We start from the raw sequence: 25,736 nt of genomic DNA on the forward strand, positions 1-25,736 counted from the left end.
ACATGCTTTGTTTGGTCTTTAATGATAGATCATGGTTACCGAGATGCATTTGTTTTCGTCCATATATTAAAAAAAAAAATGTAGACTTTTTAATTTAATATAAATTTCCTGTTAATCGAACCGAATAAATAAAATATTCAGAGAAGATATATAGATGAACTAAGTTAAATTAATAAACCAGTTTCTCGTTTTCTATTCAAATGTAAGTTGAATTTATATTTTCCCGCCTTTTCTCCGCCACGGAGTGTATAAGACGTAGACTGGCTTTATCGACCGGAAGTATGCGCACCTTAATGGAGTAGGAATTGTAAATCACTAATCTCATTACTTACGGAAGGCATATTAATTTCAAGAAACAATAAATACACTCACAGTTTGAATATCAGAACTATTAGTTTATTTTAAATTACTCTGCATAATGGAAATAACAGGTTTAGGGAACACGACTATTCATTGGTCTTGCTTATGTGGCGCTATAAACCTAAAATATCTGTGAGATTTCGTACCTAAGTTGATTATTTTCTCAATGGAAGGAAGCATTCTGATCCTTCGTGGCGGAGAATGTTTTTATTCTTTAATATCCGTGATAATATCGTCGATTTTGTGACTCGACAACAGTTTTCTTTCTTCGCGCATTCAACTCGTTAAATGTAATCAACGTCATGGACATACGCGGGATAGAAGTTACGAATCAGTTGCGGGTAAGTAAAGGATTTATACTTTTACTTGGCTCTACTTACACTGTTCTAATCGTCTAGTTGTGTTCAATAGTTTCCGACGCAGATCTTTAAGAGATTATCAATGTGCCTGTTTAATATTTTCTTGATTACACGATTGCATTTTTACTCGATTTTTGGTGGTTTACGCAGTATAATTATTGAAATTTTTGGGGTGGGATTAACACAAACGATATGTCGTTTGATTAATTTTGTAATAAATTTGCAAAATAATCTCATGTAAATACTGATATCGCGAAAAAACAAAAACGAAGAAAATAAGAAATAAAATATTTGGAGATGATAGAGTCGTTAAAATTAAATTTAAATTATAAGCTGTTAGGAATAATTTGGAATTGTAGATATTCATGTGTCCTTTCCTATAATTTATGTATGACAATTTTGTTAAACTTTTTTCCAGAGTGCTATTCGTGCTAAGTTGCTGGAGTTAGGAATAAGATATGACGAGGAGCTACCAGATTATATTTTAGTAATGGTTGTAAATAAAAAGTCTCGTCAACAGATGCATGAGGATTTATACTTATTTCTTGAAAATTGCACAACACCATTTGTTGATTGGTTACACGATCAAGTATTGAAAAAGTTACAGAAAGTCACTGTAGCCAAGAAGAAAACTTTGAGGGAATTTGTTCCCACAGTTGTTGTAAAACAAGAGGAAGAAAGAAAGAAAAGAAAGTCATCGACTACTTCCTTCTTGGAAGACCAAGCTGCTACTCTACCCATTGAAAAGTCTTCCAATAAGAATATGAAGGATGATAAATCATTCCATAAGCAAAATACAAAACTATCCTTATCTAGTCAAAAATTAGAGACAAGTCAGAATAAAAGTATAGACAAACTCGTGAAAAATATTAATCACGAGAGTGTGTCAGAAAGTACATCAAACCACACTGTTACTCAGCAGTCTGTGTCCAAAAGAATACTAGGAAGCGATAGTCAAAATACAAATATTAATAAAGAAGTTTCAACTTTTGAAATTTCCAATAATAAGTCTAAAGAATCTCATATTGATACAAAAATGGATGATATATCGATCAGAAATTTAAAAAGACCACTGGATACAACAAATAAGGATAGTTTGGAGAGAAAGCAGAATGATGCAAAAAGATCGAAAATTGACGAGGATGGCGAGAGCACAATGGAGGATAACACAAGGAAATTAAAGTCTTGTGTTAACAAGCCAAAAGTCACGTCTGTTGTCTCTGTGAAAAATCGTCTGGGTGTGGTGTCACCCAGGAAGAAGTTCGAGGTTCACAGAGAAAAGATAGATACCGAAAGTCGGTATAGGCAAAACGAGAAGCGTCTTGAAAAGCATCGATTGGATAATAACCGTAATAATAATTTTCCCAGGGGAAGGACCTTCGACATGGAAGATCGTCCGAAAAGGAATCGCGAGATCGAATTGAAACACAATAAACCGGATAAAGTTGGTATCAAAACTCGATTGGGTAATTCCAAAGTGGAAAAAGCATCCAAAAACGTAGAGTTAAGGGAGAAAGTAAATTCTAATCTAAAATTAAAATCGGCGGAAAGAACGACGGGTACGATTAAAGATCGTTTAGGAATTGCAAATAAGTCCCCTAAACAATTAGGGAATAAAGAATCTGTAGAGTTTAGAAGCAAACTTCTGGAGCAAGATCGTGATACTCTGACTATTAACAAAAACATAAAGAACAGATTGGGACCATTCAAGAATAACTTTAAACCAGTAAGCGTTAAAAGTGGCTTTAATTCGTCGATCAGACGTTCTCAAAGTAGCGAGGACGATGACTACCTCAATTTGGGAGCAGAAGAGGAATTAGACGATGACACGCAATCTGTAGGACCATCTGGACCTATTAAATCTCACATAATAGCTGTAAATAAATCTGCTGCAGTTAAGACTGAGAGAAAACGATTAAAAACATTGGAGAAAGGAAATAAAGAATGCAGCGATATAGAGGAGGAGACTGAGGAAACGAAGATACCCAGTAAAGTAATTGTAACACCGAGACCGCTGAAACCATTACAACCAACACAGAAACGTGCCACGCAATCACTTTTATTAAGGGCTGTTGCAGAAGCAAATCAATCTGTTGTTACACAAAAGAATCCAGAGCCATCCTTACTGGTGTGTATAAAATGTAATAGATATTAATGTTATAGCTCTAAAGTAATTTGACACGATAATTTAATACGAGAACATTTTTCTCATTAAGAAATTTTCACAGGAGAAGAAGCAAACGTTGAAACATCTTAAACTAGCTGCTGTACGGGATGTGGGTCAAAATCTATCAGTACACTTGAATTCCAATAAAAGATTAGTTATGGAGAAAATACAAGTAGAATTAAATACAGACGTTTCGGAGTCGAAATCGAAGCCTTGTAAGTACGTTTTTCATTCTATTTACTTTAATTTTTAATTTTTATTTTTTTTATTTTTTTTTTTTTTTTTTTTTTGAGTATTATACGGTCTGTAGATGTACCGCAACCAGTTACCGAGGAACATATGGGTGTCGTAATGTCTTTATTCCAAAGGAGCGATGACAACCAAAAATTTTTAGTTACACTTAATGGATACAACAATAATTTAATGAAAGAGAAAACCACATCCGACGACGATGAACGACTCGAAATGGAGGTAGTTAGTAACAGTCCTAATGATAAATTCTCGTTAAACATTGTACGAATTTAATCGACTAATATTGGTCTTAATGACTCGTACTTACAGGTGAATGAAGACGACGAGCTTGCACTATCAACAATTCAAAACGATGTATACGTTCAAAATGAATCAGACGTTTCTGTTTTTCAAATGGCAGAGATGGAAGTCGAAGGTGATATGAGCATGAAAGAAAGGACCGAAGAAAACAATGAAAATTGTAATACAGAGAACGTAGAAAAAACCGGAGAAATACCAAAAAAGCGGAGAAAATTAAGTCCAATTGTTTATAACAGATCCCACTCACCAAGTCCCACGGATTTAAAATCCAGTGCATTATTAACAAATTCATTATTAACTAAACGTAAATAAAATAATTTCAATAATTTTGCTCCAACATAAATTCTAAAATACGAATTTGACAATGTCGTTTTTTGCATTCAGGTCTCGATAAAAAACCACTAACAGAGAACACGGTGACGGTGATAGATAAGTCGAAAGAAAAATGTAGATACTGGCCGAATTGTACATTAGGAAGTAAATGCGCGTATCTTCATCCCCTTGCTATGTGCAGGTTACTATTTTATTTAATTTTTTAATTTCTTCATCCATCACGTTTGTCGATCTTTTTTAACTGTTTCTTATCTTTCTCCTTATTATAGTGCATTCCCTGCGTGTAAATTCGGCGATAAGTGTGCTTACAGACATCCCAAATGCAAATTCGGCTTGTCCTGCACGAAATTGGGATGCGTGTTCTCTCATCCCGCTCAACAGTGCAAGTATCATCCATTCTGCACCAAACCAGCGTGTCCATATTCTCATCCGATGCCGGTCGCCGCGGAGACGTCTAGTCAGAGGGCGAAATTCACGTGGCGCAGGCGAGATTGAGTCACACTTTTGTACAAACAATGTACAAATTTCCCTTTCCTCTAGCGATAGGTCGACATGCATATTGGCAAGGATACTCTCACGACTACGCGATTTTTAGTAACGAAAAACTCGATACACGTGACGAGAATAGCAATAACGTAGTATTAGATTAATACTGCCAATTACATTACGTTTAGCTGGGTTATGAATACGTAAAATAATTAGCGGGTTAAAAGATATTAAGAATTCTTGCTTTCTACTCGACGATCTTTACATCTTTGTAGATCCATAGTTTCAGTTACTGCACACGTATTGTACTTTACTATTATAGAGTTACAGTAGCATAATTTTCATCTACCACGAAGAAAAGTCTTTTCTTACTATGTATCTTTTCCTTTCACGTATCGTTGGCGATAGTATTCTTGCTGATAGGTAAAAAACAACATTCTACTTTGTACAAATGAGAACGAGTGTACGTTTTGATTGCAAACTTTGGACGGAATTTCGACGCTCGACTCCCATTTAATCTGTATCATATATCACGTCGACTCACGGAGCAGCGGTTTGCATTTGTTGAGTAACACATTAATAATATTGTAGCTTTATTCGTTTTCCTGTTTACGGGATACGAACATTATCTTTTACCATTTCGCTGGTCCAGTTGAATGGATCGCGGATCGTCTATTCGTTTAATCGTAGCTCTAAGGAAACATCAATGAGACATTATATTAATTCGATATTAATACGTCTTTGACAAGTAATATATATATATACACATATATATATGATTGTTGAATGTAACGTGTTTCTGTTCGTTCTTTTCGCCTATTTTATTCAAAGGCAATAAATTTCTTTTTCTCGTTATATCAGACAGAATCCTGTCTGCGAAATTATCATGAAATCTATTTATTAATCAATGGCTGTGCAGTGTAATCATAATATGATTTCACTCGAACGATAAGAAATAATTGCTCGGGTTAATGAATAAAAGAAACCTTTTCGTGTAATTTATAATTTATATTATTATACGTGAATGTAGCGTAAACAAAGTGAAAGCCACGCTTTGAGCACTTTATTATCCGTTTATTACACTACCGAAATTCAACTCACTAATCAACCTGTTAGGTATTACGAGAATATAAATCTTGTATAAACGACTATAAATACACAGTTATATCTGTAAATTTTAAGCACTTCTATTTCCTTCGATATTCCTATTTCATCTTCGTCGTTCCATTCGGGTGTAAATTAATTTCAATAAACTCACGAATAGTGTGATTAACAGTGGTCCTCTAATCATGCTACTCGAGTACTAAATCTTTGATAACCAGTTGTTTATGTAGAAAATTTTCACGATAAACCTGCATCTATACACGTACACGCGTTGCTAATTGCTGTGCCCACTTTGTAATCTACGTGCAAGCCTTTACCTGTACAACAATAACTGACCTATATTATCGCGATTCTCTCAGTTGGTTAATCGCCGTTGGATTGTGAAAAATATTGGGAGAAAAACAGCCGATCGAGCAAATAGAACCTCCGTCTATCTCTGGGCAGTATCCGATAATAAAATGCAAAGTCGAAGCCTTTGAGAATACCAATTATCACTATAAGCTAATTATTAAATGCAGATGCTAGATGCTAAATGCTAGATGTAAGACGCGAAACGTGAAAGCTCACGTTTATGCCTGTTTTCCATAAATTCCAATTTCCAATTTCGATTTCCATTTCTAACGATATTTTCGTTCGATGACGTCATTGGATCGCTAAGCTCTTAGAATGGAAAATACAAATAAGTGATTCACACGGTGCCCCGTTTATGGCTATTAGTATTTATTCGTTCTCCTGATATATCGATAACTGTATCAGAAATAGTGTTCCAAGCGCCACGATAATATTCGATTACCCAACCAGCTAGGGAATGAAAAATTCTCGCAAGAAAATTCCTCAAATCCTTTTTATTCTACAAACCAAGCTCCTTTGTCTCCTCCAATTATCGAACATTAAAATATCGCGTACGTGGAACACGTGACTACGACAAGTCGCGAAACTGCCATTGTACGTGTCGAGGGATTACGTTAAAAATAAAAATGGATCGATTAATCGAGCGAGTTCGAGTTAGCCGAATTTAATAAGCCATAACGCGACGATAATTCCATAAGAAAATTTCAGAAAATACCCTGGCGTTGTGAATGTATCCTCCGAGCTTATCTTATCTCACGAATTGACACGGTGTCTCTCGTCGGAGCTCTCGGTAGTTCCGTCCAGTTTTCCTCTGGGGCTCGTGGCTAGTCCAACGTATCTCGTCCATCTTGGTGCTCTCTTAGAAATTTCAGTTTCGCGTTGCTCGTCGCTGCCACACAGACATTACATCTTAATCCGTGGTTCGATTCCGATATTCGCAATCGCGATTTCCATCATCGTCCCATCGAGATAACTTCTACGTGACTGTTCGTCCCGATTTCTCGAGCTATCGATGCTTTGTCCGTTCCCGAAGAAACCGTAAGTATTTCGAAAAGAATTTCCATCTTCTGGGCAGTCCGTCATTTTGCAATTTCGCGTTACGATATTCTCGCATGCTATTAATATCAAATCGAGATAAGATCGATAATGACGTTAAAATATTCGGAAAATCTTCGAGATGCCCTGGGACGCTTAATTGCTCGAATAATTAGACCTCGGAACGGTGGGGTAAGTAGAGTGGAGTTCTCGGTAACGAGTAGACCTTGGATCGTAGGAGGAATAAGTGTTTAGAGTGATGGTTGCAAAGGTGGAAGGGGGTTCGATTTTTCGTTTCGATTGGTCGAACGCGAGAACGAGGAGGATGAAAAGAATTTGGCAAGGAAGGGTGATTGTCGCGTACCTTTCTGCCAAAAGGTCCCTTATCCTGGCGGGAGGGGAGACCCATAGCAGCCCTCCTTCCCAGGGGTGTTCTACGCAGATAATATAAAGCGGTCGCGGGGATTATCCTGATCATTAAGTGTCTTGTGACCTGCTGGCGACGCTGTCCACGACAAATAGTACCTGTACCTGATAGATAACAGCCAGATCAGAGGATAAATCACCGCGTGATGGGGATCGAGACTGAACTCGTCAACCAGGTTCGTGCACTTTTCGTATTGTTTTAATATCATCTCGACATCTGCGCGTTGAGTCGAGATTTCGTGGATCGTAGATTAAGGTTGTTGCGAAGCGAGGGTATCTTGGTTCGAGCATCTCTCTTTATCTCTTCTCGAGTTTTGATGGTATTGGTGAAGAACGAGCGCTTTATGGTGTAAACGTGGACAACTGATTCGATTACAGTGTACTTCGCGAGTTTCCTCGGTTGAAATTATAAATTTGGAAATTATAAACTCGTTTGGAAACTATAAATAAAATCGGATTTATATTTTATTTTAGGATTTTCAAATTTAATCGCGTCGACGTGTCAATTATTCGTGGTTCCTGGCAAAGGATGATGGAGTCATCGACATGAATCGATTTGAAATATTCTCTAATCCGCGAGTTTCCTCGTTTGAAAGATATAAATGGATAAACTCGAATTTATATTTTGGGAAATTGCAATTCCATGAATATTCCACTTAGGATTTTCATTTTTAATTGCGTCGTCGTGTCAATTATTCGTGGTTCCTGGCAAAGGATGATGGAGTTATCGACATGAATCGATTTGAAATATTCTCTAATCCGCGAGTTTCCTCGTTTGAAAAATATAAATAGATAAACTGGAATTTATATTTTGGGAAATTACAATTCCATAAATATTCCACTTAGGATTTTCATTTTTAATTGCGTCGTCGTGTCAATTATTCCTCGTTCCTGACAAAGGACGATGGAGTTATCGATTTGGAATATTCTCTAATTTTCTCTAATTTTCTCTAATTTTCTAATTTTCAGAAATACGTCAATGGCGTTGCCGAAATTCCAGAATGTCGTGACCGGTCCGATCTGGACAAGGAGTACCGGGATTTCCCAGAGGAGAAAATCTGGAGCCCGAGAGAGGAAGTGAACAAATGGGTTCCCCTGTACGTCTTCATGGCTCGTTCTGTGCTCACGTTCGCCCAAGAGAGCCAGGGTGTTTCCAACAGAGACGCCATGGAGAACTCCTGTACAGGTTACGCGGAGCAGTACATCACGGATGTTCTTCACGACTCGGAGTACCTGCCGGAAGTCGCGTTGAAGACGCTGCTGACGAAAGAGCTGCCGCGGAAGCTCGTTACAAGATGGACGCCAGAGAACGTCGTAAGTGTCTCGAATTAGCGAACGAAAAATAACAGACAAGCTGGATAAATTTCGGCGATACATCAGTAATCCTCGATGATCGCTCTTTCTAATTTTAATTTATATTTGACATCACGTAGGAGCATTTCGTGAGTGGGATTTCGAGGTACGGGAAGAACTTCTCGCGCATCCAGAAGGAGCTTCTTCCACAGAAGAACACGGTACGTTCTCTTCTCTTTATTTCTTCCAAAAACTTGCTAAACTTATTTTCATCTGTTTCGTCTTAGAGATGTCACTCGAAAAAAGAATTCCAAAATTCTAAACAAATTCTCATTGTATTCTCTCATTCCTAACACCTCACGTAGTAGTGGCTTTATCAATATCGTTTTCGATGTATAACACTTATTTATTATTGTTATTGTTTTATTTATAAACGGATCGTAGTCCATTAACATAACATTTAACATATAAGAGAAAAGAAAACAGGTTATACATAATGTAACACCGAAGGGACGTGCTTATAAATTGTCTTTTGAAAGTTTTTAAAGACCCATGAAAAGAATTTATGCGATTATAAAGAGCGTTTGAGTCAGTAATAATACGATTAACCCTTTGCACTCGACGATTTTTTGGCTAGGGAAGAGTAGAAATTCGAAGATTCTTGTTGAGAACCTGCAATTTATGGCAACGTCGCCATTTATCCTTATTTAATATAATAAGAATGATTATGGTGGAGGAAACAAGGGCCATCGTTCACACGATTTTCGGATGATTACAATACTCTGTAAAGGTGCAAGTGTTAAGAACACATTACGTACTGTCTTCTTACCACATTATTCGTCTTATTATATTATATTTCCACTGGCTATCCAACAATTCTCTACTAAAAAGCTGACGATACTTTTTTCAGCAGTAAATAAAGAATTGTATAATAATAGAATTGTAGAATTATTTGATTTCAATATCTTGCACACTGTTACGTGACATTAGATTTGACATATTGATTAATATCGATCTTCCAAATTTTATGAAATGGTGATTGAAGCTCACCTCTCGAGTGCAATGGGTTAATTGGATTAATTAATGCATATGTAGATCTGGATATATGTATATGAAAACCTGCTCTAGATCTCAATACACGTTCTGGCACATAGAAATCAATTTGCGTAAGAAGAGAGGAGCAATCAATGTGGTCATTGATCAAATTAAAGATAAAACTATGGTCAGCTATTCTTCTTCGTGCAGACAATGTTTCCAAGTTGACAGTATTTAACACGTTGAATGCCATGCCAGTTTTACACGATCAATTTTCTATTATTTGACATGTTAATTTCGACGGGGGTCATCATTGAATTAACGCTGGTAATAATAAAAATTTCTAAATATTCACATTTGTTTAAATTATATATATTTCTATGAATTTGCGCGCGCCGGTCACCGGTGGCCCCCGTGGCGTCACCCCCATGGCATTCAACGTGTTAACGTGACTTTTTCGTCACAGGGAAATAGTAATTCGAAGACTTTCTGCCATAAGGTCGACGATATTTCTAAAACGGTAAATAAGAGATCATATGCAAATTAAGACGTAGAATTATTTTACTTCGATATTCCACGCATCGTTGGCTAATTGTAAATTTGATATATCAATTAACATCCATCTTTAGAATCTGATTAAATGGCGACTGAACGACGCCTCTCGAGTGCAAAGGGTTAATATCGTAGAATAATGATCATGATCAAAAATTGATATTGAATCATTGAACTTATATGCACGAAACCTGAGAAATTTATGCTGCACTCTCTCGATCACGATTTCGCGATTAAAGCTTCTCGGAGATCGTATAATCGAAGCGTATTCCAGTAAGGGTCGAGCAAGGGTAATATATAGCAATCTTTTTTCAAAAGGTGGTGTTAATCGATTTGCGCAGTGAAGGGCTATGTGAAATTTTATATAAATAAACTATAGTCCGTTTACGAATAAAATAATAATAATAAATCGCATGGATATTAAAGTAATCGTAATTCCGCAGAAGGACATCGTGGACTTCTATTACGCATGGAAATGGTCCGATTCTGCGAAGCAGCTGAGGAATTGTCGTCGACGTCGTCGTCCCAACGCTAAGCGACGTTTTCCATCGATTGGGTGCATCTTCGGCGAGCTATCATCCCCGAAGATCGTGACTCGCAGCGTGACCGCAGCCACGAGGCTCTCTCTGCAGAAGGGTGACCAAACCCTCAGCGTGGCGAACCTCGCGAAATCTTCGAGAGTTGTGAGAAAAAGACGGAGTGGTTCGTTGGCTGTTCGATGATGCTTTAATGATCGCTGTGCCTGGCTCAGGGCTTTCGAGAGTACCGAATCGACGTCAGCTTTTCGACGTCGATGAACTTTGCCATTTTATGGGAATTAATTTTATACGGTCGATGTAAATATCGTGTTGTAAATACCTACAGTATGACGTCGTGGTTAATGTTTTAGGGAGACTACGAGCTATTTGAACGCTCTCGAAATTAGGGTTGAAGCAAAGGGCGAATTGGTTTTGGATTCTCGATGTACGCTGCGAATCGACGTGTCGCAGGACTCGTGGAATATCCTCGAATTATTGTATTATTTTAAATTAGTATTTGTTTTATTTTTCTTCACCGTTTCAACGTGCAATATTCGTTAAAAATTCATTATTCGTTATCCGTTTGATCGCGATTCGACAAATTGCTGCCACGAGGAGAGAGATATGCTTTAAGAAGATTATTTATAAAGGAGCTTTTGCGAAAGGTGATTAATTCGAGCGGAGATGGAGGAACGGAAGAGGTTGGCTGGTTCTTTTTTAAATATTTCACTTTTATTCCATACGGTCGGTGTCATTAAATAAAATTCTTCGTAATTAGATGCTAGCACACTGTAAGAATATAACGGCGAGAGACTGCTCGGTTTCTCTGTACGCTTGACACAAAACGCCGCATGGCGTGAACATGATGTATATGTGTGCGTGTGTGTGTATGTGTGTGTGTGTGTGTGTGTGTGTGTGTGTGTGTAAGTGAAGAGCAATGGTGTGGCGAAAACATAACTCGTGAGTCGGTTCTCGTGCTTCCGGAATAGTCTTGTTTCAGCCACATTCGCACTATGGCACATCCGTTCCTCTCTTTGCTTTGAAACTCGTCCCCTTGGGGACCGGTACCACTGTTACCATTTTGAAATTAATAAAATATTCACAAATCCGAATTGATCACCTCGATATTATTTCCACGAACCTTTACTCGCGAAATAAATTATTCCAACAAATTTTCCAATTTTACCACAAAATGGAATGCAATATAGAAATTTTTCCATCTTCCGAGACATGTCCACGCGAGATGTTGGTCCAAATAATTTTCTATTTCGATTTACGAAATATATTTAGATATATAGGTGGGAAAAAATGATATTAATCTAGTTATTACATAAATATTAAATATTACATAAACAGAAAGGAAAAAGAGAGACACGATGAGGTTTAAAGATTTAAAAATGATAAAGTACCGGTCGTTAACCCCAAGGGACTGAAAATGAAGATGTTAGCTACCATTTACGACCACGTGCAGCCTGCCAACAAAAGCCCGTCGCGACGTCGCCGCTCTTTGTTCGACGGAAGTGGAGGAACACCTATTCTCTTTATTAAGAATAGCCTGTAACATGTCGCTCCTCTGTCTGACCTTCTTCCCCATCTTTTTAATACGAATATAATCATCGCGGCGAGTAATTCACCGTTTTCGCAAATTTTTACGAGACATTAACACTTTGACTGCCACGTTGGTCATATATGACTGGCCATTTTTCCTGTCACGTCACGGTGGTCATTGTTGAAACGATAATGAAAAATAATGAAAAATAATGAAAATTTTTATTAGAATATCAATCAAAGAAATAGAATGAATCTTGCATTTAGCGGTGCACTCCCGTGGTGTCCTAAGAGAAACACGTGATTTCAATGTGGCAGTCAAAAGGTTAAGGGGAAAGAAAGAAAATTAATCGAACGAGATTTGATTCGTGAGCCTGCACATGGTCGAAGATCCACGATAGATCGTTTTAAGTCTATGGGAACAAATTCGACGATCTGGATCGTTCCTGGACGCTTATCACAATATGCAACAGACAGTACGTTGTTTTCGTAAAGAATATACGGTTCTTTAGAAAATCCATTTTCTTAATGTCTTTCTAATCCTTCAACATTTCCGCACCTCGTGACGGTGATTCGATCGCTGATCCTTCGAGAATTCTATAGCCACTCGTGTATTTGCCCATAGAATGCGTTAATTCGATCGAAAAAATGGATTGTTCAATTTTTCAACCCTTCGCTCTCGAAACATCCCAAATCTGATCACTTCACCTTCCTGCACACGTGTGACGATACCCAGAAATATACAATTCGAGTTAACTCTATTTTTACATATTTTTCCTCTTTTATTCGAGGTTTAACACTGAACGTACCGGTACGCATACTTTACACGTACTTATTTTTACCACAAGGGGTCAAATGATAGAAACGGAATGGAAATAGAAAAACGGAAAGCGAGAAATTAAACAATCAGATAATATACGAATTTACAGAAAGTCAGATGAGCGAAAGAAATAATAAGAAATGTACATGTTATAAAGTAAATTTTGAAAAGAATCATTTGACCCCGCTTGGTACGTTCAGTGTTAACACGTTAAGCGCATAGCCTGTTTTGCTAGTCGTTCCGTTCAAGCCCAGACTCGGCCGTTAAGTGGGCCTCCGGCGCAGGTAAAATGTTAATAAAACTCGGAGATAATGTACCAATTGTTATAATAGGAATTTCCAAACGATAGGTCTAAAAATAGCGGGGAATTTTAATACCAAAAGTTAGCACCTTTTGGTCTAAGTCTGGGACGGTCCCTGAGGACCGGTCAGGCCCGAACGGAAAGTCTAGCGCCGTCAAGTGGGCCACCGATGGCGGGCAAAGTGTTCACAAAACTCGGAGATACTGTACCAATTGTTATAACAGGAATTTCCAAACGATAGGACCAAAGATAGCGGAGAATTTTAATACCAAAAGTTAGCACCTTTTGGTCTAAATCTGGGACGGTCCCTGAGGACCGGTCAGGCCCGAACGGAAAGTCTAGCGCCGTCAAGTGGGCCACCGATGGCGGGCAAAGTGTTCACAAAACTCGGAGATACTGTACCAATTGTTATAACAGGAATTTCCAAACGATAGGACCAAAGATGGCGGAGAATTTTAATACCAAAAGTTAGCACCTTTTGGTCTAAATCTGGGCCGGGCCCGAACGGAAAGTCTAGCGTCGGTCCCTGGGCACCGGCGTGGCACTCAACGCATTAAACGCCACGCTGGGCCCTACGGCCCGAACGGGCTCGCATGGCGGCTAACAATGGCGCAAACGAAACGGCACGTAAAACCAAACGTTAGGTCCAAAGATGGCGGAGAATTTTAATACCAAAAGTTATTACCTTTTGGTCCTAGTCTGGGCCGGGCCCGAACGGAAAGTCTAGCGTCGGTCCCTGGGCACCGGCGTGGCACTCAACGCGTTAAACGCCACGCTGGGCCCTACGGCCCGAACGGGCCCGCATGGCGGCTAACAATGGCGCGAACGGAACGGCATGTAAAACCGGCGTGGCGTTTAACGTGTTAAAAATTCGTCTCGATAATCAGGAATCGATGAATCGAATATCGAAATATTCGCACAGGGGTCGAGTGCAAAGGGAATCGAGTCAGAGACGAGCTCCATCCTTCAAAGTTTCCAAACTTTCAGAAAGAAAATAGGAAAATGAATTTACGATTGCACGCGCAGCATTCTCATTCAGTCATTACGAATTCCACTAAATTTCGCTTATATATAAATCTCCTTTCCATCCTAGGGGCACTTTGAGATCCTTCTCTTTCTCGCAACGAATTCCCGTCTCATTCATCCTCTTTACAAGCAGTTCGGAAATAAAATTCGCGAAGAAGCCAGCTTCGCCAGCTTCGTTCGGTTTGAACGCGTGAAACCTCGAAATTCACTGGCTTACATCGGTACACTTGTAATTACTCGTGCTTCATTAGAGAAGCTGATGAACGCAGAGTCTGAAGCAGAGTCACGAAAAGTCCGAGTTTCATTCTTCAAGATTCTTGCTCGTCTTTCATTTTTACCAACAATCCATGCTAATTAATCCTGCAAGGGACACTCGTTCTTCTTATTCTCTACGTAGATTCCTCTTGAAGAAGGTTTCCGTGATCGAAGCGGCACAATTTTTGCAGAGAATCACGATTTTCTTCTGCGATTTGTTCACGCGATTCTCGATAAATCGTGATCGGCGATAGATCAGTGATCGTTCGAAATGGAATACATAGAAATGGCGTTCAGATTTAATCTGCAATCGGTTTTCTGTCGCAAGGTGTCCCTCATTGGACACGCGTAACGCTCGATGGACGCGAAATTGGATCCATTGTTCGGAGAATTTCCTTTTTCGATACAGATTGAACATTATTCGAGAAATTCGCGATGAAATTCGAAACTCACGTTGAATGGCATAGACGGCTTGGCTAAACGCATTCGCACCCGCGCTTCTATTTTTATAGTCGTTATGCATAGATCCTTAGGGTAAATTGGTAGATTATTACGTCTGATTAATTGGTTACAGTGGGCTAGTCTAAAGAAAAGAAAGAAAAGAAACGATCACGCGATCGTGCAACGATCCTGGGCTCAGGATCGACGAGCACGATCGTCGTGGAAATCTAGGCTGCTCGTTACTCTTTACAATGGCGAACAACGTAAATACGGTACTAGGAATAATAGTAAGAAAACGTAAATGCACTTTACTCGAACGCTATTCGATTCAACCCCCTCGATACGGGATTTATTTTTCATTTTACAATTTCTCGACGGTAATGCGAAATCTCGTCGTTCCACCCAGGACCTCTGATTCTGCAAATTTCTTACGGACATGTCTTCTAGAAGACTTGGTTCTATGGAGAGTATCTCTACAGTGTTTCAGTATCGAAGAGGTTAAAAACGAATCATGCAATTGATCGAAGGATGCTCGACGCTTGTATAAGATATTATTTAGCAATAAGTCACGCTGATTCGACAAGGCTGTTATTAAAACGCAAGGATGCTCCTATTTGTCGAACGAGAGGAACTCCCATAGTTTCAGGAAAGTTGCTTAAGTGGTCCATAATGCTTCCGCGGTAAAAAACCCTGTTCCCTGTCTCCATATCCACACATCTTTTCCTTTAACAAGCTGGACACCATAAAGAACGCGTAATCGCTCACGCGAAGTTAAAATTTCGAAAATTGTGACACGTATTAATTAGAAATATTGGAAAATTCTACTTCCCACGTTTTCTTTTATTTTTTAGCAAATTACCACTTTCAGATTTCTCCTTTCTCTATTCATGGGTCTACCGTGTCCCCGTTTCTCGCTTTAAACGTAATAAATATTTTTGTAATATTTATAGAACGTGATCACGAGAAATCGGGCATTTCCTTCGCGAGACGAGTCGAAAGCTTTCGCTATTCGCGATACGTGGTACTCGTTATGGTGTGCAACTTATTAAACGTTCCTTCTTTATCTAACAAGAATTCTACGCGATTCTGTATCTGTGCAGAAAGTTCTGGTCTCTCTATCTTTGTCTCGCCAAGTCGCGCAGATTCTCAAAAGAGAAGGAAAGAAGAAACGAACCGCGCAACCCTCTAGACTCACCACTTGTCCTGAACGCAACGTATAATTTTTATATTAATTTCACTTTGCAATAATTATAATAATTATAATATATATATATATAATAATATAATTACAAATAATTATTCATAATATTTATTTGAATATTTTCACTAGATTTGTATAAAATGTCTCCTTTCGCCTTCTTGTTTTAGGCTCGACGTCGCCAGAGTGTGGTAGCGGCCATTATTCGTTTATCTTTTTACTTTTATTCCTCCCTTTTTTATTACATTTTTATTTTTTCTCTTTTTTTTCGTTTAATTTTATCACAGGAGCCCATTCTCGACCGCTCGTTCTACACTTTGACACGTTTCGTCAAGTTCCAGATTGCCAGGACGATTTTTCCATGAATGGCGGATGATAAAGTTATTCTAAATGAACGCAAGAGATTGCCAAAGCGAGGTCTAACATCGCGAGATAAATTAATCGGATAAATTTCATTCATCGATCTGCGCAAATTCCTGCTCGAGCCTATACGGAATTCCGTGACATTGGAAAATTGCGAAACGGGTTAATCGAACTGAAGGAATTTTTATCATACGTCACTCACCGTCCTAATTTCATAACCTCTCATTCACCACAAGCCACAAACTTTCTTCTCTATTCACTACTGCTCAAACAACACTGATCAACAAGAGACGGTACTCGAGTTAAAAAATAATCAATATTATCTCCGCGTGAAAACCGAAATGGTTTAACCGTTCTTCATTTTTCTCTCCTTTTTTTTTTCGTTCTTTTTCTTTTTATTAAACACAAACATCAAAGTTCTCGTGTGTGTCATCGAAATCTAACATTTTGATCGATCCTTTCGAGTTCCACGCGATCGAAACTCCCTCCCCCTTCGAGCCATGAATCTTTCAAACATTTCAGGGGAGGGCAACTGGGAAAGGAAATACGACGCTGGATAGTCAGTCCTTGCGCTTCTTGTTACCCGCTTTCGTGTGTTCCTCTCTACGCTCAAGACCACCGAGGTCCCCGACTTAGCCCCTGCTCCTCCTACGCCACTGCGTCCCAAAGTTTTAGAATAGATTCTGAGAAGAGAACGTCCAACTCCCGGTTACGTTCGGTGCAGCACAATGGGAATAGACTTCCATTCGCGAGTTCAAAATTACACTGGAAATTTGACAAACGCGTACACATCTCACGGTGACGTGCCGTAAGCGGTATTTTCAAATTCGCAAAATTCTACGGCCGATAAATTAATCGCTGAACTACTCGCTAAACTCGGTATCCCGAATGAGGGTGCACCGAATGTACCGGGATAGGTGGATTTAAATTTACTAACTATCTTCGAACTCAAGTAGCCATCATAGTAGCCGCGGACAGTGGCGCAAGAAAACGTAGGAACTCGGAAAAAATCTCTAACCCTAACACACCCTCCTAGAGCCGACCATGCCACTCGTCCTGAAGGCACGCTCGTCAGTCGTGAAGAGTCCCGCGAGTCCCAGCTAATCCATTGTCAACGGGTACAGTCTTCTCTTCCTCTCGAATTCCAAGGCCAGCAGGATCAAGCCTATGATCCCACTGGCAATTTTCTGGCCACGATGCTCCAATTAATACAAGGCGCACCGTGTTTCCATCAAAAAGAAAAGAACGCGTTTCCTAATGGATGAAGAAGTACGCGTAGCCGAAAAGCGATTCATTATCGTCCTCTTTCTCTCTCTTTCCCGACTGGTCGCCATTTGCAGCTCTGCTCCAGTCGAGGAGGAGCGCGTTTCGTTAAAGGAATATTTATTTACATCGTCCTGCACGTTCTCCCCGGAAACCACACGATCACAGCCACTCGGTGAGGCAGCCACCCAACCACATCACCACTATGGGCACGAGGTACGTTGTCAAAGCACGAGACAGAGAGATCTTCTGTCTGCTCGCGCCACTGTCCACGTTGGACGTGCCGTTGTTGTTGTTCATATTTGTCTTCTGCTCCACGTCCACTCTGGGAGGCACCACTTCCGGGTGGACCACGGGTGGCGACTGGTTCGGTATTTCCGGTGGCGAAGACTTTGGCTCGTAGCCGGAACCTTCCTTGAAACCGTCCTCGTCGTCCGTGATCTGATCCTGGTCCGTGCTATCCCCAGACCCACTTCCGGAACCGTTCCACTCGGTATTCTCTGAAAATTCGAGTGTCACCCCGTGGTGATAAGTTGATTGGTAGATGTTGAGGGTCTTGGTAGGTCTTGGTAGGTCTTGGTAGGTCTTGGAAGGTCTTTGTAGGCCTTGGAAGGTCTTGGAAGGTCTTGGTAGGTCTTGGTAGGTCTTAGTAGGCGTTGGTAGGTCTTAGTATACCTTGGTAGGCCTTGGAAGGTCTTAGTATACCTTGGTAGGCCTTGGAAGGTCTTGGAAGGTCTTAGTAGGCCTTGGTAGGCTTTGGTAGGACTTGAAAGGTTTTGAAAGGTCTTGGAAAGTCTTAGTAGGGCTTGGTAGGCCTTGACAGGTCTTAGTATATCTTGGTAGGCCTTGGTAGGTCTTAGTAGGACTTGATAGGCCTTGGTAGATCTTGGTAAGTCATGGTAGGTCTTAGTAGGCCTTAGTAGGCCTTGGTAGGCCTTGAAAGGTTTTGAAAGGTCTTGGAAAGTCTTAGTATACCTTGGTAGGCCTTGGTAGGTCTTAGTAGGACTTGATAGGCCTTGGTAGATCTTGTTAAGCCTTGGTAGGCCTTGGTAGGCCTTGGTAGGTCTTGGTGAGGTGACGGTGGATAGGAGAGGACCTTCTTGGGTTCTTCTTGGAAGTGTTCTTTAGGTCTTCTTGCGTGGCACTGAAGATTGGTTAATTAGTGACTTTGGAAAGTGCGATGGAATTGTCAGAAGACTGTGATAGAGGAGTTGTGTTCTTCTTGAAAGTGTTGTGTAGGTTTTCATCGGGATTTCCATCGTTTAGAAGGTTCGGGTAATTCATGCTGGTTTATTAAATAGTATAGCAAAGATTTTACTTGGGATAATTTAAGACATAAACGAGGGTAATTGGCAGATTTAAAGGTAAGAATGGTATCGAAGAAATGGTTACTTTCCTTTCAAGGCTGAATAGATAAAAATCGAATCTCACTATAGACCTTTTCCCAATAGATTATTTAAATTTCAATGAAATTGTAGATAAAGACATCGTTGGTATTTTGAAAGTCCAGATGACATGTTAGACATGTCTCTTAAATTTTCTATAATTCCATAATCTATTTATAATTCTAATCATGTCAAATGGTGAATATGGAAATGGATCGAAATGTTAAAATGGAAATTTCAAGACAACTATTTTTGTCATCGGTGCTTATTGCGAATGGAATTTAGAGATAAGATAAGCAGCTTGATAAATTGATTTTCTTATTATGGCTTCCGGAGTATAATTAACCTCGAGAAATTAATAGAAACATGTATATTTATAATCTGTTCCATTATCTCTTCGTTAAAAATAATCCTGACAACTGTCAATATGAAAGACGATTGAAAATATCCAGAATAAATCTACGAAATTCAACAAAACTCAAGGTATTTCACTCATCAAAGTTACCTGCATTTAATCAATCGATTGCACAAATTCGACTAGCTCCTCTATAATTCACACGAATTAAATTTACTCTGATATCAATCCTATGATCAAACCTATTCTTTACAACGTTTCAATATGCTTTTTCTGTCACGATTGACAGAATTTTTCTCTAATTTCACCGTATTCCATCTCGTTTAACTATAATTGGATTTGAATGGAACTTAGTTTTGAGATATTTTAATCATTTTATGAAATACCGATTTGTCGTTACGATGATAATCGAGTTTCACTTGTCAAATTCTTTACCTGTGTCTATCCAATCGACGTCCTGACCATTATACGCGGATTTTAGTCTGTTCGTGATGGTGGTCAATGCAAAGATCTGGTCCTTGACGATAGTTGGTCTGGACCCGGAGCTGCGCACTTCCGGATTCAAAGTTTGAGTCTCTCCGTTAGATGACACTGGATAGATATATCTAAAACAGATAACGACTCGGATGAACTTTACCGACATTTTCACCGTATATTTTCTAATTCAAAGATTAAACAAATTAATTTAATAATTAACGAAACATTAATGAAATAAATATTCTCCGAGGATTATTAAACGCAAAGTGGATAGGATGCTACAAAGAAAATTTCCAAGCTACTCACTTGTCTACGTGTGTGCCATTCCAGCATTCCTTGGTATTGCTAGGCGGGACCACGAGACCGTCGTTGCAAAGCTTATAGGGCAGGTAAACCCAGAATTGCTTGGAATCCCGAACCCTCTGTCGTGTCTCTTTCACCAATTTATCCAAAGCAGCACCAGTCGCGGCACGATCGTCAGTCGACGTTTCTTGATCGAAGTTCAGCGACTCGAGTTCCAGCTCCCGATTGTCCCGACGTCTGCGTCTGCCTAACACAGGTCGGCCACAGCCAGTAAACACCCTTTGAGAAACGTCGTTGCTGTTCTCTTGGAAGTTCATGATTGCCTCGGAGATTTTCAGGTTGATGGGCCGAACTAACATTTCGATGTTGAAGGGACCCAACAGGCGTTCAGCCACCTTGTTTACAGCCTCTGCAATTGGAGGTATAGTGGTGACTCAGGAGGGTTCCTTTACGATAAGCTTGACAGAAGGGAATAAGAGAAAACGTGAGACTCCTACGAAGTGTTATAGCCCTCATACTCGAAAGAAACCGCGTTAAAGATACTCCATATTAACCCTTTCGTTACGAGCGATTTCTTCAGCCAGAAGATGTCAAAAATGTGCACGGTGTTGCAGAAAGATCGGTATTTGCTGTCGATCATTTTAAAATCACTGAAATCGCGTTAAAGATACTCCATATTGACCCTTTCGATACGGGAGACTTCTCAAAACAAAAGATGGCAGAATATGCACGGTGCTGTAGAAAGATTGGTACCTGCTGTCAATCACTTTAAAATCACTGGTGGGATAAAATCTGTTAAAAAATACTGAATGTAAAAATAAGTAAAGTCTGTTGGATCTAATGAAATTTAAAAAATAACGAAGTATACCTTTGTATACCCGTAGTATCTTAAGCAAAACGACTATAGTCACCAGTAGTATGTCAATGACATCTTATAGGAGAACGACTATAGTCGCCCGTAGTAACGAAAGGGTTAAATTAATATTTCAGCTAATTTTCATTTCTCTCAAATTTTGCGTATTCATTGGCATTAAAAGTTCCGAGTAACGATTAGCAAAATTCCCAGGGATTCTTGGCACGGTGTAAGGAATTTCGCGAGTACTCGGCCTAACATCGGCTAGTTCTCGTTTCTCACGCGATCGGTAATAAACGAAATATTCCGTGGCGTGATTCGAGGCCGCTGGTCGGATCATATTCCCGGGCCTATAATTACCAATGGAACAATGCACGTGGAAATTACTCACCGACGAAGTGATTCCATTCAACGTCCAGAGCCGCATGCTGAGCGAGGCAACCCTTCATCACGTTGACACACATGTCGCCGCACGCTAGCACGTTGCCCGTGATCCCGCTGCACGATGGACAGACCGTCATCCTTGTGAGTGCAGCTGCACACTCCGCCGATGGCTTCAACTGTGAAAAACCGAACGATTTTCCAGCTGTTCCTGCCTTAACCGTAGTTTATAGTTTGGCTTTTGTTGACGGATTAGTGGACACTTTCGAAGCTCCTTGTTACGCACGAGTGAGCTTACAACGCGTTTCAAAAGCTTCGAGCGATGATTGGGCGCGGTGTTTATGAGTTTCGATGTGCCGAGAGGCACTTCGAGTGGCTTTGATACGCTATTATTGCTTCTAAGCTAACGATTTATTCATAGGAAATACGAGCATGATCCGGGTTAGGCGTGTCAACGTCGATAGCTCTTTTTCACATTCAGACAAGTCAAGGGAAGAGGTACTGTTGCACCTTGAATAGGTATCTTACCGATTGCATGCTCTTCAAGACATCCGCAGCCACGGTCAAAGCCTGACTGAACGTTCTCGTTGCAACGAAGGACCTCTTGATCTGCACCCCTAACTTCTGAGGAACGTCGTCGAACGGTCTGATATCCTTCATGTGCTCTCCCACGCACTCCAGGTATTTATTGTCAAAATTGTACTGACTGTTCAACACCGTGAACATCTTCTGATAGAGGGTGTTGAAGAAATTGTCCATCGCGTCGTCGAGGTCGACCTGGAATGACATGAACGGCAAAATCCAAAATTAACGTTTATATTAACGTTTTGTAAATTTATTTTGAGACAGTTTCCTCGCAATGCGAAGAATAAGACGCCATCGCATATATTACATACGCAACGATATATCGTCGTCCGGCACTAAAAGGGTTAACCCTCTATGGGCCCGTGTAACTTTCAAGTAACATGCTGATGTATGGGTATTTTATTAAATACTGCATTTAACGTTATCGTCTTGATCACTCCAGTTCGCGATTTTCCTTTCGATATATTTCTAATTATTTTTACAATACCTCCCGTGGGTCAAATATTTGTTGATTTTATGTTACATATAATTCTTATAATGAAGAGAAATATATATTCGGCCCATAGAGGGTTAATCTTCTCAGCTCGAATAACATACCATCATACGTGATACAATTTCTGCGAGCAAATAAGCAGAAATCGGTGTAAAAATAGCGTGTTCCAGAGAGGCCGGCTAATCGAACGAGGCCGCGAAACAAAGAACTACCCCCACGAGTCTATCCTGCTCGTCGATCAGCCATACACGGATGCTCCTTTTTAATTTCTATCCATCCCCGATATATTCCAGCACCGTCTCGATCGAAGGAATAATCCTGCCGTTCGACGGAACGTATTATCGAACGAGGGGGGTCGGGCAAGAGGGGGAGGAAACAGCGGAAGGGGTGGAAAAGAAGGGAACAGGAGAAAGGGGATAGGATATACAGGGTACACGGGGAAGACAAAAAGACAGCAACGGTTCTCGATAAATTCGAATCCTCCGGTTTCGCGACGCGATATATCACAGGCGTATAAATTCGTTACCCGGCAGCGACGCGTGCGATTGCAACAATAATATATTCATGCGGGGCCATTTTCGAGCGTGCACGAGAGCCGGAGCGGGTCCAAGTGGCGCCGCTGAATAATTCCAGCCGATTTGAATGACAATCGCCCCTCGAAAACGTCGTCTCAGTATCGCCCCTCGATTCCGTCTCTTTTCGCGACCTTCCTTTTCCACCTGTTCCGTCCTCCTTCCTTCCGTTAGCGTGATCGATACGACGTGACGAGCCGATCTCGCACGCGTGCCACGTATGCCGAACGAAGATGCCCACTAGATTACCTGGACGCGACAGGTTCCACGGAAACGTGTCCGTGGAAAGGATGCTGGCGTTTCGAGGACCCGTGCGGAATGCTGAGGCGGAGATCTCGGGTTCTCCGCGATGGGGTTGAAAAGGGGTTGAGGAATTTCGTGGTAGGACGCTTAAGTTGAGCTGGATCGAAGCTTTCGGAAGATACGATTTTTGTAAGATCTAGGGAATAACGAGACAGGAGATATCTTTCAACTAGTAAATCCATGTATGACAACCTGACGAATTTTAGGGAATTCTGAACTTGAACCTGACGAAATAAGGGAAAGCTTGGAAAATAGTACGTTGATAATGTAAAGGATGAGGATACGGTTTTGAATTTAATAACGATAAAGTATGTTTGAAATACAACTATTGCTTGGTAGAGTTTAACCCTTTGCACTCGATTTATTTTCAAAGTTGTTGGATTGAACTTGAACCTGACGAAATAAGGGAAAGCTTGGAAAATAGTATGTTGATAATGTAAAGGATGAGGATACGTAACACGGTTTTGAATTTAATAACGATAAAGTATGTTTGAAATACAACTATTGCTTGGTAGAGTTTAACCCTTTGCACTCGATTTATTTTCAAAGTTGTTGGGTGTTCACTTTGTAGCGACCATCATTCTCACCCTCGCCATTCGATGATTCCGTCTTCCAGGACTTACTCGCGAGTCCTCGGAAAACCTCCAGTTCCTATATATATAACTTCCCGAACTTTCAATAGTATTCCAGTGTCTAAGGCAGGGCCTGCTAGGGTAGCCTTATCGATGAGTCCGCTAGCAGACCCGAAACGAAGCGCATCCCTTTCTTTTCCTACCGTCCCTTCTAGCTACCCGACCAACGAGGATACCTGCGACAAGTTGATATTAAACTGACCGCAGGGGTGAACCCCACAAACGTATTTATTTTTATTATTATAAATTGATACGCGAGTTTTAGAGTAAATTAGTATTATCACTTCCAGCGTGACATAGTTTTAGAGGAAATTAGCATTGTCACCTCCAGTCTGACATACGAGTGCAAAAGGTTAAGGCTAGTCTAGTTTTACTACTTTAATTTTTTAGCAAAGGAATAGGTACGGCCCTGAAAGAATGCCAAGAGTGTTTAGACTTAAAACGAAAGTGACCGCGTGCAAGAGGATCGAATGTAAGGGATGTTTATGACAGAGCCGAATGCAAGCGAAGAGTGAAAGCCTAGGAATGCGTCTGAGTATTTAGGATACGTGACCGACCGATTGAGAAGGAAGACAGAGTGCAAGGGTTGAAGTAAGAGTACAAGGGCGCGGAAGAATGAGAGTGTGTTTCAGAGTCAGAGTATCAGAGTGTGTCAGAGTGTTTTAAAGTCAGTCATAGAGCTTTGAGAGATAGCGAGTGAGAGTGAGCCGAGAGTTATTAGCGATAAGTTTTAGTTTAAAGTAAATCATTTTTATATTTACGCCACTGCTTGTTCTGTTGCCTACCCAACATTCCTACAATTTTAAACACTCTCACACTGACTCTGATCATAGACTCGTCCGCGCCATTGGTAGATACTATTAATATATTCAAAAACTATCGAGTAGTTGCCATTATAGTGATAATGGTACTTGAACTGCATGAATAAATCTACAAATCTGCAAACTGTCAACTGAATCAATGACTCGAAGCATGTGCACTGTCCTTCTAAGTCTATCATTCTATAAAATTTCAACCAAATCGGTGGCTCGAAGATCTTACAGTGTCTTTATAAGACCACCCATTCAGTTTTACCCTTAACCCCCAAAAATATCCTGCAATAATAAACGAATAATGAAAAGGATCTGCGAAAGGGGACCATATGCGAAGAGCTTGTAAGATCTGAAAGAATAAACTCTAATGTTTCAAATTAATAAATATTCACTACACTTTCTGTTATTTATACTACTGTTTATTTAATACTTAATATAATTTGATATTTTACATTCCCATCTCCAGCATCACGTGCGCAACCTTATATCCCAACGGCGAGCAACAGATGATTGACGACTTACAGTAGCCATCTTTTGTCTTATGCCACACCACGGCATCAGCACATACATAAACAAAACACACTAGCTCACATACATATACAAATGTAATATCCAATAAGATCATCCCATGATCCTGTTCCACGAGAACCAAGTCTCTGTTTCCTCAGAGACAGCCCCCCTCTGGACGTTAATTTCAAACTGCATGACTAAATCTACAAACCTGTAAACTGTCAACTGAATCAATGACTCGAAGCATGTGCACTGTCTTTCCAAGTCTATCATCCTATAAAATTTCAAC

At 40.1% G+C, this 25,736-nt stretch overlaps 3 protein-coding genes across 6 annotated transcripts in view; 2 read left to right on the plus strand and 1 right to left on the minus strand.

Moving 5' to 3' along the window:
* The first annotated feature begins 553 nt into the window (after positions 1-553).
* On the plus strand, positions 554-4,959 carry Nab2 (Nuclear polyadenosine RNA-binding 2). 4 transcript variants are annotated; one of them, XM_017903316.1, is made up of 7 exons: positions 554-701; positions 1,138-2,847; positions 2,936-3,101; positions 3,197-3,360; positions 3,448-3,742; positions 3,823-3,952; positions 4,041-4,959. In XM_017903316.1, exons 1-7 carry the CDS (start codon positions 663-665, stop codon positions 4,264-4,266), a joined length of 2,730 nt encoding a protein of 909 aa, XP_017758805.1. In that variant the 5' UTR covers positions 554-662; the 3' UTR covers positions 4,267-4,959. The 4 variants fall into 4 exon arrangements, with proteins under 4 accessions (XP_017758805.1, XP_017758807.1, XP_017758806.1 ...); XM_017903318.1 differs by having other exon boundaries at positions 2,948-3,101; XM_017903317.1 differs by having other exon boundaries at positions 663-701; positions 3,197-3,357; positions 4,041-4,266.
* A 1,629-nt stretch (positions 4,960-6,588) lies between these two features.
* On the plus strand, positions 6,589-11,008 carry LOC108549821 (arginine-glutamic acid dipeptide repeats protein). Its single transcript, XM_017903358.1, has 5 exons — positions 6,589-6,750; positions 7,126-7,349; positions 8,143-8,487; positions 8,607-8,687; positions 10,497-11,008. The coding sequence occupies exons 2-5, from the start codon at positions 7,320-7,322 to the stop codon at positions 10,773-10,775; spliced, it is 735 nt and encodes a 244-aa protein (XP_017758847.1). The 5' UTR covers positions 6,589-6,750; positions 7,126-7,319; the 3' UTR covers positions 10,776-11,008.
* Positions 11,009-17,837: 6,829 nt separating this feature from the next.
* Positions 17,838-25,736, minus strand: part of dlp (glypican dally-like) — a 186,074-nt gene continuing 178,175 nt past the window's right edge. Inside the window, exons 4-8 of the mRNA XM_017903344.1 lie at positions 22,069-22,317; positions 21,551-21,719; positions 20,310-20,715; positions 19,962-20,131; positions 17,838-18,286 (exon numbers count right to left, since the gene is read on the minus strand). Coding sequence (XP_017758833.1) covers positions 17,949-18,286; positions 19,962-20,131; positions 20,310-20,715; positions 21,551-21,719; positions 22,069-22,317 — 1,332 coding nt within the window. The 3' untranslated portion in view covers positions 17,838-17,948. The remainder of the gene's footprint in view (positions 18,287-19,961; positions 20,132-20,309; positions 20,716-21,550; positions 21,720-22,068; positions 22,318-25,736) is intronic.

The sequence above is a fragment of the Eufriesea mexicana genome, unplaced genomic scaffold, assembly GCF_001483705.2.
Source record: "Eufriesea mexicana isolate 0111107269 unplaced genomic scaffold, ASM148370v2 scaffold2143, whole genome shotgun sequence".
NCBI classification, from domain to species: Eukaryota; Metazoa; Arthropoda; class Insecta; order Hymenoptera; family Apidae; genus Eufriesea; species Eufriesea mexicana.